At 44.4% G+C, this 21,554-nt stretch overlaps 1 protein-coding gene across 2 annotated transcripts in view; it reads left to right on the top strand.

The window, feature by feature from the left end:
* Positions 1 to 21,554, top strand: part of CACNB2 (calcium voltage-gated channel auxiliary subunit beta 2) — a 363,806-nt gene that overhangs the window by 208,671 nt on the left and 133,581 nt on the right. Inside the window, exon 1 of one of the 2 annotated variants that reach the window (XM_040434493.1) lies at positions 1,655 to 1,915. The exons of the other annotated variant lie outside the window; for it this stretch is intronic. Coding sequence (XP_040290427.1) covers positions 1,883 to 1,915 — 33 coding nt within the window. The 5' untranslated portion in view covers positions 1,655 to 1,882. Of the gene's footprint in view, positions 1 to 1,654; positions 1,916 to 21,554 lie in introns of those variants that run through there. 2 annotated transcript variants of the gene reach the window in all.

The following is a 21,554-nucleotide window of genomic DNA, read 5'->3' as shown; positions in this document are numbered from 1 at the left end:
TTTATGGGATTGAGGGAAACTTATTTTCTATTACTTCTTTTCGGTATGCTGCATCTAGTATGATTCCCTAATATATCTGCAACGCAGCGGAAACGGCCAGGGCCCGTTTTGTAATTGGTGGTGGTACCCAGGGGTAACAATGGCCGAGTGGTATAGGGTGGCTAAAATTTCCCTTCTATTGTAAGTGAGTGTCACGGTGCTCCTACCTGGATACGGCTGGACCCTGAAGCAGACAAACAGGGGGGAATAGTTGAGGAAAGTGAAGAAATAATTGAATCCAGACCTTGTGATGAAGTTGAATAGCAGCTTTACTTTGATAAACTTTCATCAGACACAATCTTACAACTTTTCTTGGTCCCAGCAGGCTTTGGCATTAAAACTCTGGCAGGCAAACTCAACTCTGCTACATCTGTTGCTCTCTGGCTCTGCAGTACTGACAGGCTGGCTGAATAACTTTGCTTCTTCTTGTATGCTGCACTTCTCTTTGTAGTCTTAACTCTTAAGTTATGCCAGGCCAGAAACTCCTGGTTTCTGAGGCTTTAAAGGGGTTATCCAAGTTATATTTATTGATGACCTATCCTCAGGATAGGTCATCAATATCAGATCGGCGGGGGTCCGACACCCGGCACCCCCTCCGATCAGCTGTTTGAAGAGAAGGCATGTGCGGTGTCAGCGCTGCCTCCTCTTCACTGTTTACCTTCTAGCCGTTGCATCTGCAGTGGTGAGCAGGTGTAATTACACCCAAGCCTTCCTATTGAAATGAATGGGACGGCTTGGGTGTAATTACACCTGCTCACCACTGCAGATGCAACGGCTAGAAGGTAAACAGTGAAGAGGAGGCAGCGCTGACACCGCACATGCCTTCTCTTCAAACAGCTGATCGGAGGGGGTGCCGGGTATCGGACCCCCGCCGATCTGATATTGATGACCTATCCTGAGGATAGGTCATCAATAAATATAACTTGGATAACCCCTTTAAGCTTTCGCCTCCATGGCCAGCAGAGCTTAGGGTGCTCTGTCTGGAGTAGACACGTCCAGCAGAGACGTGGCCTCTGCACACCGTTCCCCTAGCTGGGGGTAAGCTGGAACTGACTCTAACTAGTCCCCACCCTTCCTACAGAAAGTGGGACTCGCCCACTCCTCCACAGTGGGGAAAAGGGGGGGGGGGGTAGAATGGAATGGAAGGTTCCATTCTAGCTAACTAAAGCTCTGCCGTGTTTGCTGCCACCTGCTGGTGAACCAGGCACATTACATTTGAATATAACAGTTACATAGAAATAGGAATGCACATTGTGAAGGACTTGGAATGAATGCATTAGATGACATGAGGTTAACCAATAAAAACTGTTGCAGGGTGCAGAAGTGGTAATGCCACTCTGGGGAGTTACATTTCGTCTGGTGACCCCCCTCTGGTAGCTTCGCTGCTAATAAGGTATCCATGTAGTTCCTAGTTACTGGAGTTTATCATCACTCTGGAAAAAAAAAAAAAAGAGAGGAAGACTTCCAAGTAGTCTGTGAAAGTTCCAGCAGTCCATGAGCAGCCAATGAACTGGTCCCCCCTAGAACATGTGACCACCTTCATTTACCAGAACCCTGCACTATTTTCCTAAAGTAAATCCTCCCATCCCTCAGTAACGGATATGCACTTCCCAGGCAATGCTTCCCTGAGCCCTCCGCAGCCTGTTGCACTGTGCTGACTGCAGCCTGACATTGCCCTCCAGACGTACAATATATATATATATAACCAGTATATATTGGGAGAGAGCTCTGAGCGTGGGAAAGAGACATCTCCGTATTCCAGCTGTACCACAACAAAAACTCTTTGTCTGTCGCCTCATGGAAGTGCTGACTTCCTAGTTTATTGGCTAGGGGGACTACGGCAATGTACCTCTATGGCAGCGAGGAATCTGATGAGGTAAGAGCACTTTCATTTTATCCTCTCCTTCTTTTATTTTTTTTATTTTTTTTATTTTTTTTATTTTATTTTCCCCCATTTTTTTGTTTAGATGCTTTGCACGACAGCGTCAAAACAGTGATTCCCGAATGGAATTCCAGGACTGCAGTCGAGACTGACACTTGCACAGATGGAAGCAGGGAGGGGGGAGTGCAATGTGCATTTGTTTCACAATAGCGCAGGTTTAGGCCCAGGCAAAGTCTGCGGGAAAGCTGGGTGACTACTCTAATGTTTTTTGGTGGAGGAGTGTAGTTATTGTTTTTTTTTTTTTGGGTTGTTTATTTTTATTTTACTTATTTATTTTTTACTGCTGGAAAAAAAATTGCATTTAGTGCCCACAATCCTTTGCATTTTTGTGCATTTGTAGTTGGTGTGTTGAGTTTTTTTTTTTGCTTTTCTGATTATTATCGAAGTGGAATGGAGAGGCGCCCAGACAGTACGACGGTGCCTGCATGTTGTCACCTAAGTAATATATTAGACTATTGCATAAATAACAATTGCGCAAAGGGTATCTGTTAGAAGCTTACTTTAGCCGAGCGAGTGCCTTAGCTAGTACGTAAATTCCAAATGATTTATATGCTCCTGCTTCTTAAAGGGCATCTGTCGGCAGATTTGTACCTATGAAATTGGCTGACCTGTTGCACGTGCGCTTGGCAGCTGAAGGCAATGCGAGCACATATGAACATGGGACCAACACAGATGCCTTCAGCTCCCAAGTGCACATGTAACAGGTCAGCCGGTGTCATAGGTACAAATCTGCTGATAGATGCCCTTTAAATGTATAATTCAAGATACGTTATATTGGGGAATTGCTATTCATGCAGTTGCCTAATGAAGCTGTGGCGGAGCAGTCAGCATGCCCCGACAACCCCGCGTCTGTCTACTGTACAGGGGTTGTATCCTGATTTATGTAAATGAAGGTAAGGTAACTGAATACATGTAGTGCTCCAATTTACCTCTATAAATTGGGTCCGTATTTCATGTATGAACATCAAGGATGCCACCCGTGGAAGGGTTGGTACCAGTGATGGCCAGTTCGCAGTGTTCGCCGGCGAACACATGCAGGCTGGCATCTTGACTCACAAGTCCGGCGATGCACAGGCAAGCCCTTACCTGTGCCTGTGCCGCGAGACGGTCTGAAATCAAATGCAGTCACCGGGAGCAGGCAGTCGCCGGGGGCCTTCACCGGGCTGTTCTCGGAACTGCCTGCTCCCGGTGACCGCATTTGTTTCAGACCAGCTCCCGGCACAGGTAAGGGCTTACCTGTGCATCGCCGGACTTGTGAGTCAAGAAGGCAGCCCGCATGTGTTCGCTGGCGAACACTGCGAACTGGCCATCAGTGGTTGGTATTGCTTGTTTTCATGCAGCACCTTGTAGGAGAGATTGGCCTGTGAGGTGATTTTGTCTGGTTCCTTGATGTCATTGCTCTGAATTGTGGACCTGGGGGGCACCTAGTCGTGTGTCGGACTGGCCCTCCAGAGATCCAGAGGATCCTCCAGTGGGCCCAGGTTCTGATACCATAATGGAACGTAAGGATCCAGGAGAAAGAAAACCCATTTGGTTGCCTTTGGAGCCGATCACTTTCCTCAAAGGTCTTTTTGTATGATTCAAAACCCATTGAACTTTATTCATGCTATAGGGGCTGGGCCTCAAGAATAATTTCCTCTGGTGGGCCCCAGGAACCCCAGTCCAAAACGGGCATAGTCTTCCCTTGACCATATCTTCTTATAGCACCAACTGACGAAAATATTTCACAGACAAATGCTAGCGGTACCTTCATATGTGCATACTTACCAACGTTTCAATTGGTAAAATCGAGGCATGTAAGCTCCACCCATGGGAACACCCAATTATGGGTGGGGTTTGTGGTAGCCCCACCTGTTCTCGGCCCGGGACAGCACAAAATTTCATGCCAAATTTGGGACAGTTGCCAATTATGTATGTGCTTTTTTTTGCCATGTGTGAACATACCCTAGCACATGAGCAGATATTTCTCCCCAAGACCCCCTTTAAAATGCCCTGGGTATTATAAGAGAACTCCAGTGGAGGTTGTTTTCTATCACTATTAGGCCTCATGCACACGGCCATTGTTTCGGTCCGCATCCGAGCTGCAGTTTTGGCGGCTCGGATGCAGACCCATTCACTTCAATGGGGCCGCAAAAGATGCGGACAGCACTCCGTGTGCTGTCCGCATCCATTGCTCCGTTCTGTGGCCTCGCAAAAAAAAAAAAATAACATGTCCTATTCTTGTCCGCGCTTTGCGGACAAGAATAGGCAGTTGTATTAAAGGCTGTCCGTGCCGTTCCACAAATTGCGGAACGCACACGGACGCCATCCGTGTTTTGCGAATCCGCAATTTGCAGACCGCAAAACACACAACGGTCGTGTGCATGTAGCCGTAATTAGTAAGTGCTTCCCTAGTAATGTGGTGGATTTATAAATTGGATTGCTGCCCGTAACAACCAATCACAGCGCAGCTTTCATTTTCTGAAGAGCAGAATGCGAAATGAAAGCTGTGCAGTGGCTGGTCGCTATGGGCAAGAATGGCAGTTATTTTTTGGGCTGGTTGCCCACTTAGGGGCACAGTTAGGCCTGATGCACACGACATGTGTGCCAGCCATTGCAGTCGGCAATGTACGGGCACCAGCCGTTTGCCCGCCGTCTGCGGATGCAGACCCATTCACTTGAATGGGGTCCGCAATCCGCATTCCCAGAGTCCGCACCGCAAAAAAGTAGTGCATGCGCTCCGTAGTGCTTCCATGGGCTTCCGATCCATGCCTCTGTTCCGTGCCGCACCGTATCTTCCAGATTTCAGACCCATTCAAGTGAATTTGCGTTTGAGCTTGCGGGCCGCAATACAGGCACGGACCTGCTACGTTCGTGTGCATGAGGCCTTATGAAACTGTCTAAAAGGTAAACTGTCTTTGATGCCCCTCGCAACCAATCACAGTGCAGCTTTCAGTTCACAACAGCACAATTCGAATTGTAAGCTTTGCTGTGATTGGTTGCTATGGGCAACAAAAAAAGTATTCCTATTTCATATTGTTTTCTCCAGTGATTTTTGATGCATTTTTATTATTATATATTTTTTTTATGCCGCCACCAGATGTTAAGCCTGCCAGCTCTGACTATGGTGTTTTTTGGTTCATTCGCTGGAAATAATAATAATAATCTTCATCTGTATAGCGCCACCATATTCCGCAGAGCTTCCCAACCTCACAGCATTACAGGCTAATATACAATTGAAGCACTAGGAGTGAGGGCCCTGCTCGCAAGAGCTTACAATCTATGAGGAAATGGGCGTGACAAGAAAGGGAAGATTGGTTTGCGCTGGTATTTTTGAACAGCAGACATCCATTGTTTTTTTTGCCCCTGCTTGAAATATGTATGTTGTGTTTTTGTGACTTTCTTTTCCTACTATGGCTATCTTTTCATAGAGATCTACAAAAGAAATGATATCAGAGGGGGGAACATACATTCCTGTTTAAAAACACAAAGCGTGCAAAATAAGCCACAGAAAAAAAGATGTACTAAGACACACTATTTGCGAATAACGCCACAGAAATGCAACAAAAACGCCATAAAAACACCATGAAAAATCCATGTAACATAAAAAAAGCAGCCTTTTGGCTAACAAAAATCCCAAACCAAATTTATGCGTGAAGGAGGCCTAAGGGTTAATTCACACCATCAGGCCTCTTGCACACGAACGTTGTGCATCCGTTCCGTGCATTGGGGACCGCAATTTTCAGTCTCCAATGCACGGGCAACGTCCGTGCAGAGGCCGGGACGGATCGAGACCCATTCAACGTGAGCAAGTTCTATTTTTCTGCGGTGCGGAGGCACGGACAGAAACACCACGGAAGCACTCCGTAGTGCTTCCGTGGGTTTTTCGATCCATGCTTCCGTTCCACAACTCCGTAATTGCGGACCCATTCAAGTGAATGGGTCCGCATCCGTGATGCGGAGAGCACACGGGCTGGTGCCCGTGTATTTCGGACCTGCCGTTCGTTTGCAAGAGGCCTCATACTCAGGTCTTGGAAACATAGGCTGTGTGACGGTGTAAAAGTGTTTTTCCTAGACTTTCTTACTGATCACCTATCCTCCTGTGAGTGCTGCGGCCTTCTCCTTGCTCACCAAGCACAGCACCGTACATTGTATAGCGGCTGTGCTTAGTATCGCAGCTCAGCCCTATTTACTTCTACGGGGCTGAGCTACACCTAGGTCATGTAATCGATGAACGTGACATCACTTCCTTCTCAAACAGCTGGTCGGTGGAGGTCCCGGGTGTTGGAACCCCCCACCGCTCAAAGACTGTTGACCTATCCAGCGGATACCAAACGGGAGGGAGGATATCGGGAGTCACGTAGCGACGTACATGACGTGGCAAAGGGAAATAATGCAGGGCATCATGTGACCGCATCTTGTTGCAGAGTGGAGCGGTGAACTGTGATGTCATGTCATACAATAAACTTATACCTTAATTTGCAAACTTCAAACTATCCTGAGGCTAGGTCATCAATATTTTACCCCTGTATGTTCCCGGTCTCTAAATCTGTAATGGGACCTCTCCTTTATAATACTAATATCTGCTAATGTGGGAGAGTGGCGCCCTGAGCCGGTACTTATGGAGTCATTTATCAAACTGGTGTACAGTAGAACTGGCCTAGTTGCCCATAGCGACCAATCAGATTCCATCTTTTATTTTTCACAGCTCCTTTGGAAAATGAAAGGTGGAATCTGATTGGTTGCTATGGACAACTGAGCAAGTTCGACTTTACACCAGTTTGATAAATGACTCCATAAGTACCGGCTCAGGGCGCCACTCTCCCACATTAGCAGATATTAGTATTATAAAGGAGAGGTCCCATTACAGATTTAGAGACCGGGAACATAAAGGTACCCATAGCAGTTTATTTTGTCTGATGCCTTATCACGGAGTTCTTTTCCATCTTTAGCTTTGCTTGAAGGGAAAAACGTCTCTGTAATACGGTGCCATACAGAGGCACCATGTGGTGGCATGTAGAGTGCCGAGTGCCCTGTAGTATGGAGCCATCAGGACTCCACCTGCTAATGTGTGCTGTGTGTATGAGGCCTAAAACCGGGTGAAAACCCATGGGTGGTGGATGTAATGGTGAAGAGCTACCCTGGAGTGAGTGGCTGATTAGAACTTCTCACAATTAGACAGAAGAGGACAACACAAGGAAGTGAAGGAGACATTATGAAGCCCCTCTCTCGTTTCGGATGGGAAAGTGTTGATGTAGGCGGCATGTTATGATATGATGACCTTTGTTACTTGGGAGGAAGGAGATCAATAAGTTTGTTTTCCTGTAAGTGATCTTAAAGCCGTCCTTGTTTAACCAGACCTCCATTAGCCCCCAAACCGATATCCTGTGCCACAGCCTGAATAAAACCTAAGACGCCCAGTAACGTGTAAGAATTAACACTATTGGGATGTTGAGACACAGAAACAGAAAAAGTCCCTTGCTAATATGGCCACAAATTCCCAGCAGAATTTTGCATTTCTGTTGCAAAACTGTAGGGAAAAAAAAATCTGATTTTCTTGCATTGTATGTACCTCGCGTAGTGCTTCCATTCCGCATCTTCGTGATTGCTGACCCATTCAAGTGAATGGGTCCACATCCGTGATGCGGAGTGCACACAGGCCGGTGCCTGTGTATTGCGGACTCGCCGTATGCGGGCAGCAATACGGCCACGGGCACACAACGTTCGTGTGCAAGAGTCCTTAGTCAGTATATTTACTGAAAGAACATTGGGGGAGGGGTTGACATTTGCCACCATAAATGTATTATATACCATATTTTTCGCTTTATAAGACGCATCTGATGATAAGACGCACCTAGGTTTTTGAGGAGGAAAATAAGAAAAAAATATTTTGAACCAAAAGGTGTGCTTTTGGTAGGTTTTGAACTAATGGTGGTCTGTGGATGCCGCACTGTTATGGGGGATCTGTGGATGACGCACTGTTATGGGGGGATCTGTGGATGATGCACTGTTATGGGGGATCTGTGGATGATGCACTGTTATGGGGGATCTGTGGATGATGCACTGTTATGGGGGATCTGTGGATGATGCACTGTTATGGGGGATCTGTGGATGATGCACTGTTATGGGGGATCTGTGGATGATGCACTGTTATGGGGGATCTGTGGATTACAATGATGGGGGATCTGTGGATTACACTCATGGGGGATCTGTGGATTACACTGATGGGGGATCTGTGGATGACACTTATGGGGCTTTGTGGATGACACTTATTTCATCCACAGATCCCCATAAGTGTCATCTACAGATCCCCCATCAGATGCATCAGTGTGGAGGGAGGAGGCGGAGACACTCATGGCGGGGCCCAGTGCAGTGATTCTACTCTAATACACAGGGCCCCGCAGCTGTTAAGGCGGGGCAGGCGGCACCTGACCGAGGGAGCGGCCTGTCTGCGCCGTCGTAATGCTATACATACAGTACTACAGTAAGTACAGAACAGTGCGGTATACATTAAGATATGGATCGGATTGAATGTACTTAACAGTTGCGGGGCCCGGTGTATTAGAGTAGACTAGAGTCACTGCACCGGGCCCCGCAATGAGTGTCCCCTCCTCCTCCCCCCACACTGATACTTCGCTGGCCACGCTGTGCAGCATAGCGGCCAGCGAAGTATCCACTTTATAAGACGAACTGCCTTTTCCCACCACTTTTGGGGGGGGAAAAGTGCGTCTTATAAAGCGAAAAATACGGTAAATGTCCTTGCATATAGAGCAAGCAGAGATAAGGTGCCTGCAGTAAGCCGCAGGGGTGTGTGTGGAAGATGGGAGTCGTTGTACTCACAGTTTGGACGCTCCCTGAGCCGTGCAGGTATAGGAAGGGTGCACCTTTTACACTTTTCAACATCATCTTTGTTACTTATGATGCTGTGGGTTCCTGTCTGACTGCGGATCTACTTTACTGTACAGACGGTATCATGTGAGTACAGCACAGTACACCCACCATCAGGCAGGAACTCATATCGTCATAAGAAATAAGGATGCTGTGAGTTCCGGTCAATGGAGCAGTGTTCGGTCTGGGAAATACCGCCATCATACAAAGCGTGTTTCGCAGACTGAACATGCTCATGTGAACCTGGCCTTAAAGGGTTTATGCTATGATTGAGGTGAAACATGAAAATCAGACATTATATAGAACATGACGTCCTCTTTCTAACCAAGCTAGAACCAGCCCTTACCTCAGATGGATCCAGAGATCTCCACATTCATTGCTCCAATTGTTCTGCTAGATTTCAGGCTGGAGGCTCAGGAGGCGTGTAATTTCTCAGGGGGTATGTCCTTTCTGCTACAGTAATTGCCACAACTTCTAACAGATGACACAGATGGTTGACAGTCGAAGATTTAAACTGAGCGCGTGCGACCACCTCACCGCAGAAATAGAGAAAAGAACAAACAGCAGGTGGCGCTATACAGATACATTTTATTGAATAGCTCATTGGTTATGTAAAATTTTAAATTATATGCAATTACAAAAGTATTTAGATCCAGGTGCTGGCTTGAAAAATGTAGAATTTTTTTTTTTTTGTGGCAGAACCCCGTTAATGAGCTGAGCTGGTTTGTTACGAAACAAAAGTCATAATGATATCCAATAATAAAATCATGTACAAATTAATGTAAATAATAAGGGAAACAGTCACAATTACATCAGTCAGCAGCAGCTTGTTGATGGTTTCCAGGCAACGGCAGAGTTTTTCTTTTGTTGCGCAGAATAAAAGAAAAGAAAAATAAGTAAGATCTGAACAATATAGCAAATATGGATGATATGGATGCTAGATTCTCCATCTGTGGACTGTGCAGAAACTGTTAGAGGTGGAGTTTCACTCTGAATAATTCCATGGTTAAAATGTCACTTCTGCTTTCCTTGCTTGGAGAGAATCCATGACATCTGAGTATTTACAGAGCATGGTAAGGAATTTCAGTTCGGGTCCAGATAACGCACTGGGATCCTATATGTTGACATCTTAGTAGGAAGCGAGGGACATAAAATGTCAGTGTCCATTAAACGAGAACCGCGCAGCCCTCCCGCGTCGTCAGGCCGCGTTTCATTAGCTGATTATTTCTGAACATATTCTGTCGGGAAGCCATATGTTTTCAATTGAAGGAAAGGACTCGTGCTAGCAGTCCACATAAACAATTATGTATGATTCATGACTTGGGAAGCCACGAGCTATCCTCCAACAGGGCAGGACCGTAAAATGTTTGTAGTTTGTTTTTTATCCGAAGGGTCTCTTTAATTGCTGGGTTTGTAAAAAAAAAAATCTATATATATATATATGTGCAGTATGTGTTTCAGAAGTTCGTAAAATTTTATGCCTAGGGTGTTATTAATGACTATATTGCGTACACAGTGGAAGAAAGGATTTCCCCATAATAAACTTTTTGGATGGGTCCGGCGTAGAGGTTCCTCTCATTAAAGGGGTTGTATGAAGAAAAATATTCTACATTTTTCAAATCAGCGCCTGGAGCAGAATGCTTTTTTAATTGCATGTAATTGAAAATTTAGCATAGCCAAAGAGTTATGAAATAAATAATAATAATAATAATTCACTGAAATATATCTGTATAGCGCCCCCTTCTGTTGGCTTTTTTCTAATTTATATGCCGTGCTCACTGAGAATGCTCAATTCCATTTTTTCAACTGCCACCAGCTGCAGTAGAAGGAACACGCCCCCTGAAAAGGTGCACGCTCCCTAAGCTGCCATATTGAAAAAAATCTAGAAGAGCAATTGGAGCAATGAATGGGGCGATCTCTAGATCCATGTGAGGTACAGGGCTGGTTCTAGCTTTATTAGAAAGAGGCTGTTATCTCTTTCTATTGGATTTTCGTTTTTACATTAATCGTGGGATAGGCCCTTTAAGCAGAGGTATGCACCTTCGATGGATTGTCCCCGAAGCTGATGTCGCAACCCCCCGCTGCTTGATTGCCAGGGCCGGACATCTTGGTCAGCCCTGACAATGTCTCACCTGAGCCACTGCTCTGAGTAGCGGCACAAGCGCAGAGGTTCTGCTTCCGCTACACTTCGGTTACTAGCCTATCCTCAGGAAAGGCCATCATTAGCGGATCCCCAGGGGTCTGACACGTGACGCCTCCACCGATCTACTGTTCAGCTGTAGCTTTGCTGCTAGAAGCTCCCATTGACTTCAGTAATGAGGCTATCTTCAAGATAGGCTATCACTTAGAAAAAGCTGGACAACCCCTTTAATGAGCACTCAGAGTTTGTCATGCCCCACTCTGACGATGTGCGGAGGTCGGCCAGGATAGCAGCACGAGTTTAGTATTTGTTTTGGTGCCGTGCTGGATCCCGCTCTCATCAGGTGCACTGGGTGGAGTCATTAGTTTAAATGGCCTCCAGCTAAGTGCTCTGAGCGGATTATACTGATCATTTTAGTCTGGGAAGTTTGGAGGGAAGGTTGGCTGTGAGTTCCTGCTCTCAGAAGATAAGTGTCATTTCTAGTTTGGTTGTTTGTGTCATCTTTCCCATCCAGGTTCGGTGCGAGCAGGCTGCTCCTCTCTCCCCACTTCACCATCTCAGGGAGTTCAGGGTTTTGTCAGTCCAGGCTGGAGGACACAGCAAACCTACCTTCAAGGTCTGCCTGTGGGCTGAGCAGTGAAGGGAAAGAGGTCAGGGAGAGACTAGGAGGTGACCCTTCCCCTCTCTCTCGTCCAGAGCCTGGTTGGTGTGTTATCTTTTATACTGAGTGCACGTCCGCCGTGACAGAGTTGTGGTAAAGTACTCGCTCTGAGGATAGCAACGACTATGCTGCTGTTCTTTGCTGTACAGTCCTCTGTCTCCCTGCCTAGCCAATTGCAGGATAGAAAAGGAAGCTGAAGGTGTTATGGTCATCATTTTCAGCTCCCTATCAGAAATAATATTGAAGAATAGTGTTGAGCAAATCGAAGTCCAATCTTGCAGTATATATACTAACTGGTGCTATATGGTAGTCATCATCTTCCTCTATCATTTTACTATATGTGGTCGTTCCTATATTATTCTATAGATAGCAGAGGTATGCAGGAGATTTCATCCAATGACACAGTTATCCATTATAATCATAGTGGCTCTATCCAATTATGTCTTGCATATGGAATTTATGAATGAATTTGTGCAGCGGCGGGATTGATTTCACAGCAGCTCTGGTACTAATTAAACCTCAGGTTGCTGTGACAGTACAGGAGGCGATACTGATACAGCTTCATTATACTTCACAGCAGCATGCTCGGCTATAGAGTTGATTTACACTTGACTATAGTGTGTCCGCTGGGTAGTCATGTAGTGTACCATATAACCCGTTACTGGCCTTAAAGCTGTGACTTATATTAGACCTATTCAGTGTATTGCATACATAGCTATATGAGATACAGTAATAAAAATATACTTGACGCGAAGCAGTAATATGCCTTCAATCATGCATTAATAGGACAGGATGGATGCCAGATTATCAGGTATTCTGAATTACTTGCAAGTCTTGCATGTAAGAATTAAAGGGGTTGTCCACTCCTTTACTTTTGAGGACCTATTCTCAGAATAGGCCATCCATATCTCACTGGTGGGGATTTGACACCTGGCACCCCAGCTGTTCAACTGTTTTGCAGCACTGTTTTCCCGAAAGTTAGCGCCAAAAGTAACATCCATTGTGTAGTGGGCGGAGTTGGTTACTGCAGTACTGTTCCCATTGATGTGAATGGGGGCAGTGCAGCAGAAACCAACTCTGTCCACTATAGTTTCAGCACAAGCTCCAGGGGCTTTGGACCCCCGCCAATTAGATAGTGATGACCTACCCTGAAGATACACCATCACTTGTAAAGGGTTGGAAAACCCATTTAATATTATTATGCATTTTTTTACTAGTACACTTAGGCCCCTTTCACACGAGCAAGTTTTCCACGCGTGTGCAATGAGTGACGTGAACGCATTGCACCCGCACTGAATCCGGACACATTCATTTCTATGGGGCTGTGCACACGAGCGGTGATTTTCACGCATCACTTGTGCATTGCGTGAAAATAGCAGCATGTTCTATCTTATGCGTTTTTCACGTAATGCAGGCCACATAGAAGTGAATGGGGCTGCGTGAAAATCGCAAGCATCCGCAAGCAAGTGCGGATGCGGTGCGATTTTCACGCACGGTTGCTGGGAGACGATCGGGATGGGGACCCGATCATTATTATTTTCCCTTATAACATGGTTATAATAGGGCTGGAGGGGTTAAAAAAAAATTAAAAAAAAATGTAACTCACCTTAATCCACTTGATCGCGCAGCCCGGCTTCTCTTCTGTCTTTTTTCTTTGCTGTGCACAAGAAAAGGACCTTTGATGACGTCACTGCGCTCATCACATGGTCCATCACCATGGTAAAAAAGATCATGTGATGGACCATGTGATGAGCGCAGTGACGTCATCAAAAGTCCTATTCCTCAAAGAAGAAAACAGAAGAGAAGCCGCGCTGCGCGATCAAGTGGATTAAGGCCTCTTTCACACGGGCGAGTATTCCGCGCGGATGCGATGCGTGAGTTGAATGCATTGCACCCGCACTGAATACCGACCCATTCATTTCTATGGGGCTGTTCACATGAGCGGTGATTTTCACGCATCACTTGTGCGTTGCGTGAAAATCGCAGCATGCTCTATATTCAGCGTTTTTCACGCAACGCAGGCCCCATAGAAGTGAATGGGGTTGCGTGAAAATCGCAAGCAAGTGCGGATGCGGTGCGATTTTCACGCACGGTTGCTAGGAGACGATCGGGATGGAGACCCGATCATTATTATTTTCCCTTATAAAATGGTTATAAGGGAAAATAATAGCATTCTGAATACAGAATGCATAGTAAACTAGCACTGGAGGGGTTAAAAAAAATTAAAAAATTATTTAACTCACCTTAGTCCACTTGATCGCGATGCCTGGCATCTCCTTCTGTCTCCTTTACTGAACAGGACCTGTGGTGAGCATTCATTATAGGTCAAGGACCTGTGGTGACGTCACTCCGGTCATCACATGATCCATCACATGATCTTTTACCATGGTGATGGATCATGTTAAATAATTTTATTTTATTTTTTTAACCCCTCCAGCGATGTTTTACTAAGCATTCCTTATTCAGAATGCTATTATTTTCCCTTATAACTATGTTATAAGGGGAAATAATACAATCTACAGAACACCGATCCCAAGCCCGAACTTCTGTGAAGAAGTTCGGGTTTGGGTACCAAACACGCGTGATTTTTCTCACGCGAGTGCAAAACGCATTACAATGTTTTTCACTCGCACGGAAAAATCGCGGGTGTTCCCGCAATGCACCCGCACATTTTCCCGCTACGCCTGTGTGAAAGAGGCCTAAGGTGAGTTAAATTATTATTTTATTTTTTTAACCCCCCTTCTGTATTCAGAATGCTATTATTTTCCCTTATAACCATGTTATAAGGGAAAATAATAAAATCTACACAACACCTAACCAAAACCCGAACTTCTGTGAAGAAGTCCGGGTTCAGGTCTGGGTACCAAACATGCCGATTTTTCTCACACGCGTGCAAAACGCATTACAATGTTTTGCACCCGCGCGGAAAAAACTCAAACATGGAACGCAATCGCAGTGAAAACTGACTTGTTTTACTGTCAAAATCGCACCATTTTCCCTGAACGCATCCGGCCCCAATCCGCAACACCCGTGTGAAAGGGGCCTTAGGCCTTTTTCACACGAGCGTGACGGATTAGGTCCAGATGCGTTCAGGAAAATGCGAACCACTTTGCAAGCAAGTTCAGTCAGTTTTGTCTGCGATTGCGTTCAGTTGTTCAGTTTTTTCCGCGCGGATGCAATGCTTTGATGCGTTCTTCACACTCGTGATAAAAAACTGAAGGTTTACAAACAACATCTCTTAGCAACCATCAGTGAAAAACGCATCGCATCCGCAGCCGCTACACTTCACTTCTATAGTGCTAGGGCTGCGTGAAAAATGCTGAACATAGAACATGCTGCGTTTTTCACGCAACGCAGAACTGATGCGTGAAAAACAACGCTCATGTACACAGCCCCATTTAAATGAATGGGTCAGGATTCAGTGCGGGTGCTATGCGTTCACGTCACGCATTGCACCCGCGCGGAAAACTCGCTCGTGTGAAAGGGACCTTACCCTTTCCCTGTGCTTTGAAAATATGCTTTTTTTTCTTTCAAATCTAGAGTATACTGTATCGTCGTCTGTTTTGAGTGGGGTGAACCCAAATCTGTAGAGGTACTGGTTTGCACCTTTGCATTACTGGCTATATTCAAAATATATATTCAAAATGAACAATAAAACAGCTATTTCACCAAAAGTGTCAACTGAGGTCGTATTTTGTGCGCCAAAGAAATACCCTACTGTGTGCAAGCACACACAAACCAGCAACCTCTTCCTTCACAGTCCCTAGGAGTCCTTGGCAACTCCATCCTAAGGGACCGAACGGGTATTGGCAGCACCGACCCCCCCCCCCCCCCCCCCTCTCTCTCTCTGTGCACCTACCTTCACGGACGTTGTGCTCCAACCCGCACAACACCAAAAGGTGAGCACACCCCATCCATTTCACCAAACCACATTATCTTTACCCACCACCCTATGAGCGCCTCTCCCTTCTTTTTGTCTTCCGCCGTAATTGCTATATTCAAAATATAGCATCTGTCCTAAAGAAAAATTCGAAGTAAAATGAATTTGCTGTATTATGCGTAGTAAAATAAAATAAACAAGTCTCTCTTTACTAAAGTGCAGCATGGGAATTTTAGTACATCCAATGATATCAAGGCACAGTTCCAAGGCAAGTCACAGTGCAGTCTCTTCTTAATAGCTTTCCAATATGATTACAGGCCTGCAAAACTCAAAAAAATGTGGTTGGGTCCCAGACTACAAACCATCCAAACACATTACAAGAAAGTGTCGTAGGCACAAGAGACTACAAACCATCTACATGCAAAAGGTCTCACAATTAGCTCTGCAATTTCCGGTCTGAAGGATGCAGATTATAAAATGGTTGGCCAAACTGTTATATGTGTGAAGGGTGCTAACTGTTAATCCTACAACAAGCAGCAAAGTCTCAACATCGGCCAAAAACAGCGAATACCTTGCTAGCACACATGGCTTTGTGATCCTGGAGAGTCTATGGATATCTTCTCCAGATTTCCCTAAGGGATTGTTCTCTCAACAGGAATGATGTTTCTCCTGGAGCTAAACTGGCATCTGCTCTGAATGGCAGGCAGAGCTAAAACTGAAGTGGCTGATGCAATCCTGACTAGAAAGCTCCTCCCTCAGAGGGGGAAGCTAATTCCCTCTGCTAAACAGTGCCACCTACAGACTTTTTTTTGAAATACATACAAAGCATGAAACAAGGCATGAACAGGTTACATAACATCAAATCGAGAACAATTTGCAAGTACCCTGTTCTGGGGTACTGGACATGTTCCTGGTCTATACCTGGCTGATGACTAGAGTTTTGACAAGGGCAGCTGTTGGCTAACAGCTATCTCTTGGGAAATCCAACATGGCCAAGCCTTCTTTCCCTCAACATCTACCTTGAAAAGAAGGTATACACACTACTGAACCGGATACACATTAGATGGGCATTCAAACTTCACTATCCATTGAATCAAAATAAATTATTCAACTATTTATTGCTCTTGTTTGTCAAGTTTCCTCAAGGAGCTTCTAGTACTTTTCACTTTCAAACTTTTGGGGAAAGTGACATTTCTTAAGCCATCTCCAAGTTATAGAATATGTCTGTAATGATGTCTTTATAAGAGGGTTTTAGGGAAATTAAAGTCATGTCGAGAATAATAAAAATATATTGGACAAATGAAACTATTGTGCACTTAGGAGACCAGATCTGTCAGCAAGGGACTGAAAAAATGAGCTGACCGAATAAAGAAGAAAAAAAATATTTGGCAGCAGTAATGTCTGATGTTGCCAAGAGTCATATTTAATCTAAATTTTGGTACAGCTGGAGACGACAGCAAGCAGAAAATGTGATCTGTTTCTGGAGATATTATTTATGATTGGCAGTGTTAGGGCCCATTAGACAATAATAAAGATCAAAACCTTTTTACTTTATGGTGATATATAATGGTCAGTGTCGTACCTGGCCTAAATGGTACAGTACGTACTATTCTTTTAGCCTGGTAGTCACCTCCACTGCAGAGACATACAGGACAGTGACTGCCCGATATGGCGGATTTACAGGCTATGTACACCTTCGGAGGCAACTTTTTTATGATTGCATGATACCCATTTTTGGCTAAAAAAACTTTTTTCAGTTGGCCTTTATTAAAAATATTGAGCTGTTCTGTCACAAAGGGTTAGCTGTTTTTCTAGCTGTGTGAATGGTACTTTCACTTTGTACCGGTCATCTAAAATGAATACAATGCAATAATAAAAGAAATTTGCCCCCAAAGGTGCACATAGCCTTTAAGGTGGACCCTCGCTTTATAGACTCACAGTGGACGACCTGTCTATGCTACTCTCGCCATTCCAGGCAAAGATCATATTTATTCACATGGCCATGGTGGCATCTGCCCAGGTTTGCCTTTTGTTGACACTGGCCTTGGATTAAAGAGTTGTTTGGGTGAAATTATTTTTGAAAACAGGCTCAGACTCCTGAAATTTAAAAAAACAAAACAGTAATGCCCCATTATGACACTTCCCAGGTCCCCCGCTGGTCTCTACTTTCTTGTCCCTCTCGACACGCAGGAAATGACCATTCAGCCAATCACTGGCCAAAATGGTGAACCGCTTCAGCCACTGATTGACTTAGCAATTGTTTCCTCTGGGTTTGATCTGGGAATCATTGGAATAGGAGCGGTGAGGGAACGCTGGAGTGAGTAGTTTGCAGCATTTTGAGCCTTTTCAAAAATAAAATATAGGCCACACTACCCCTTTTTACCACTTAAAGTCCAGCATAACACCTGAGGGGTTAGGTCATGTGATATTTTTATACAGCAGGTTCTTACGGACATGGCGATACCTAATATGTCAACTTTTTTTATTTATTTAAGTTTACACAATAACAGCATTTTTGAAACAAAATAAATCATGTTTTAGTGTCTCCATATTCTGAGAGCTATAGTTTTTTTTATTTTTTGGGCGATTGTCTTAGGTAGGGGCTCATTTTTTGTGGGATGAGGTGACGGTTAGATTGGTGCTATTTTGGGCGTAATACGCCTTTTTAATCGCTTGGTGTTGCACTTTTAGTGATGTAAGGTGACAAAAAAATTTTTGTTTTTTGCACAGTTTTTATTTTATTTTTTTGACTGTGTTCACCTGAGGGCAGGTCGTTACGGATGTGGAAATACCTAATATGGATACTTTTATTTATTTATTTAAGTTTTACACAACAATATGATTTTTGAAACAAAAAATAAATAGTTTTAGTGTCTCCATAGTCTGAGAGACATATTTTTTATTTTTATTTTTGACGATTGTCTTAGGGAGGGTATCATTATTGTGGGATGAGATGATGGTTTGATTGGCACTATTTTGGGGTGCATATGACTTTTTGATCGCTTGCTATGACACTTTTTGTGATGAAGGTGACAAAAAATAGCTTTGAAAATTTATCGTTTATATTTTATAGTTTTTACGGTGTTCACCTGAGAGGTTAGGTCATGTGGTATTTTTATAGAGCAGGTTGTTACAGACGCGATGATACCTAATATGTCTACTTTTTTTATTTTTTTGTACATTTAACACAATAAAAGCATTTTTGAAACAAAATAAATTATGTTTTAGTGTCTCCATAGTCTGAGAGCCATAGTTTGTTTATTTTTTGGGAGATTGTCTTAGGTAGGAGCTCATTTTTTGCAGGATGAGGTGACAGTTAGATTGGTATGATTTTGGTGGGCATACGCCTTTTTGATTGCTTGGTGTTGCACTTTTAGTGATGTAAGGTGACAAAAAATAGTTTTTTTTGCAGAGTTTTTTATTTTTTATTTAACGTTGTTCAATTTAGGGGTTAGGTCATGTGATATTTTTATAGAGCCAGTCATATCGACTGGCTCTATAAAAATATCACATGACCTAACCCCTAAATTGAACAACGTTAAATAAAAAAATAAAAAACTCTGCAAAAAAAACTATTTTTTGTCACCTTACATCACTAAAAGTGCAACACCAAGCAATCAAAAAGGCGTATGCCCACCAAAATCATACCAATCTAACTGTCACCTCATCCTGCAAAAAATGAGCTCCTACCTAAGACAATCTCCCAAAAAATACTTAATATGTCAACTTTTATTTTTTTGCCAATTTTTTTTTTTACTTTATTTTGGGAAAAGGACACTTTTTAAAATTTTTATTTTATATACAGTAAGCTATAAGAGGGAGAAAAAAAAATTGTAACTTTTTTTACCTTTTTTTTTTTTTTTACCTTTTTTTGACCCAGACCCACTTGGTTCTTGAAGATCCAGTGGGTTTGATGGTTAACAATACACTGCAGTACACTGTATAGTGTTCTGCAGTGCATTATCACTCACAGTAAGCCTGATCATTTAGCAGGAGCCTGATCAGCTACACCAAGGCAAGCCGGATGACTGTGATGGCGTCCATTTGCCATGGTAACCATCGGGACACTGTCACAGCAGAGTAGCTCCTGATGGGGGAGGGAGGGAGCTCCCTCTGTTAACCCATCGGGCCTCTGCCACAGCACAGCAGCAGCCCGAGGGGAGAGGAAGGTAGCTCCCTCCATCTCTTAACCCCTTCCATACTGCGGTCCCTATGGACCGCAGCATGGAAGGGGTTAAACGGCCGACATCGGTGCCAACACCGATGTCGGCAGTTACAAGCAGAGTGTGAGCTGTATATTATAGCTGACACTCTGCTAACCGCTGGGCCATCCTCAAACAGATCGGGGGGGGCGGAAGGGGGATCAGCAGCGTTTCCGCCGCCCATCCTGGAATTAGGGGGGCACAATGAGGGCTGGAGCCCATGGGGGGGTATATATATACATACATTTTAGAAGGTTCTGATCCCCACAGTCACGGACTGTGGGGATCAGAACCTTTTAGCCGGCATTAGGATCCTGTGATGGACTAGTCTGTACAGACAAGCCAATCAGAGAGATCGCCGGGAACCGCCCTCATTGTAAAGAGGACATCAGACGGGCTCTTACTAGGCTCCCCGCTCTGAATTCTTCAGAGGAATAAGCTGTTTGTACTGACAGAACAAGCAGCGGATTCCTGTCATAGACGGAACAGGGAGCGTGCAAGTGGCAGGGGCAGACTGGGCACGCGCTGCTCAGCGCATGTGCAGTTACAATAAAGGCATTGACGAGCTTTCTCTAAAGCTCCTCCATGTCGCGTGCAGCCATGGACGAACTGTCTGTGAGCAGAGCGGGGCTGAGGGGGCATGGCTTACTATAAAAAGATTTTTTTAAATAAAGTATATTTGGAAACTCATTTTTACCCTGCCTCCAACAATGTTGTGTAAAGTACTTATATAGTGGCCAACCCCTTTAATTTCATGTTATCCTGTCAATGCATTTAGGGGCCACACCAGCCGCTTTATCAGGCAAATAAATAGTGTTGTTTTCTGTATGACAAAGGGCCTGTACGACTCTGAAACGCGTTGCCAAGACAGCCTTAAAATTAAAGGGGTTGGCCACTTTCTGGCTACTTTTGACCTGTGTGTTTGTAAGATGCTTATATGGCACTTACTAATATAACCTTTGTTGATATTCTGCACCATTTTCTATATTTCATTAGGTGTGCCCCATTGTTTGCTAAGTCTTTTGTGCTGTCCACACAGAGGTCTTGTCCATAAGATGGCTGTTGATGGAAGGTCATATGACCAGGAAAATCACCTCCATGTGAACAGGGATGCACCTAGCCTTTCTGCTGCCTGAGGTGAAAAAATTGAAACAGCGCCTTTCACCCATACCAAATTCTCAACCTCACCACTTCCCTCCTAACATTACGTATATCACTACAAAACATACAGGGTAATACAGTGCCACATACAGTACAGACCAAAAGTTTGGACACACCTTCTCATTCAAAGAGTTTTCTTTATTTTCATGACTATGAAGGCATCAAAACTATGAATTAACACATGTGGAAATATATTCATAACAAACAAGTGTGAAACAACTGAAAATATGTCATATTCTAGGTTCTTCAAAGTAGCCACCTTTTGCTTTGATTTCTGCTTTGCACACTCTTGGCATTCTCTTGATGAGCTTCAAGAGGTAGTCCCCTGAAATGGTCTTCCAACAGTCTTGAAGGAGTTCCCAGAGATGCCTAGCACTTGTTGGCCCTTTTGCCTTCACTCTGCGGTCCAGCTCACCCCAAACCATCTCGATTGGGTTCAGGTCCGGTGACTGTGGAGGCCAGGTCATCTGGCGCAGCACCCCATCACTCTCCTTCATGGTCAAATAGCCCTTACTTTCAAAGTTTTCCCAATTTTTCGGCTGACTGACTGACCTTCATTTCTTAACCTCTTAAGGACACATGACGTACCGGTACGTCATGATGTCCTGGTACTTAAGGACACATGACGTACCGGTACGTCATGTGTTGTTCCGATCACTGCC

Source organism: Bufo bufo, chromosome 5 (genome assembly GCF_905171765.1).
Source record: "Bufo bufo chromosome 5, aBufBuf1.1, whole genome shotgun sequence".
NCBI lineage: Eukaryota > Metazoa > Chordata > Amphibia > Anura > Bufonidae > Bufo > Bufo bufo.
This window is presented reverse-complemented; position numbering and strand designations above follow the sequence as displayed.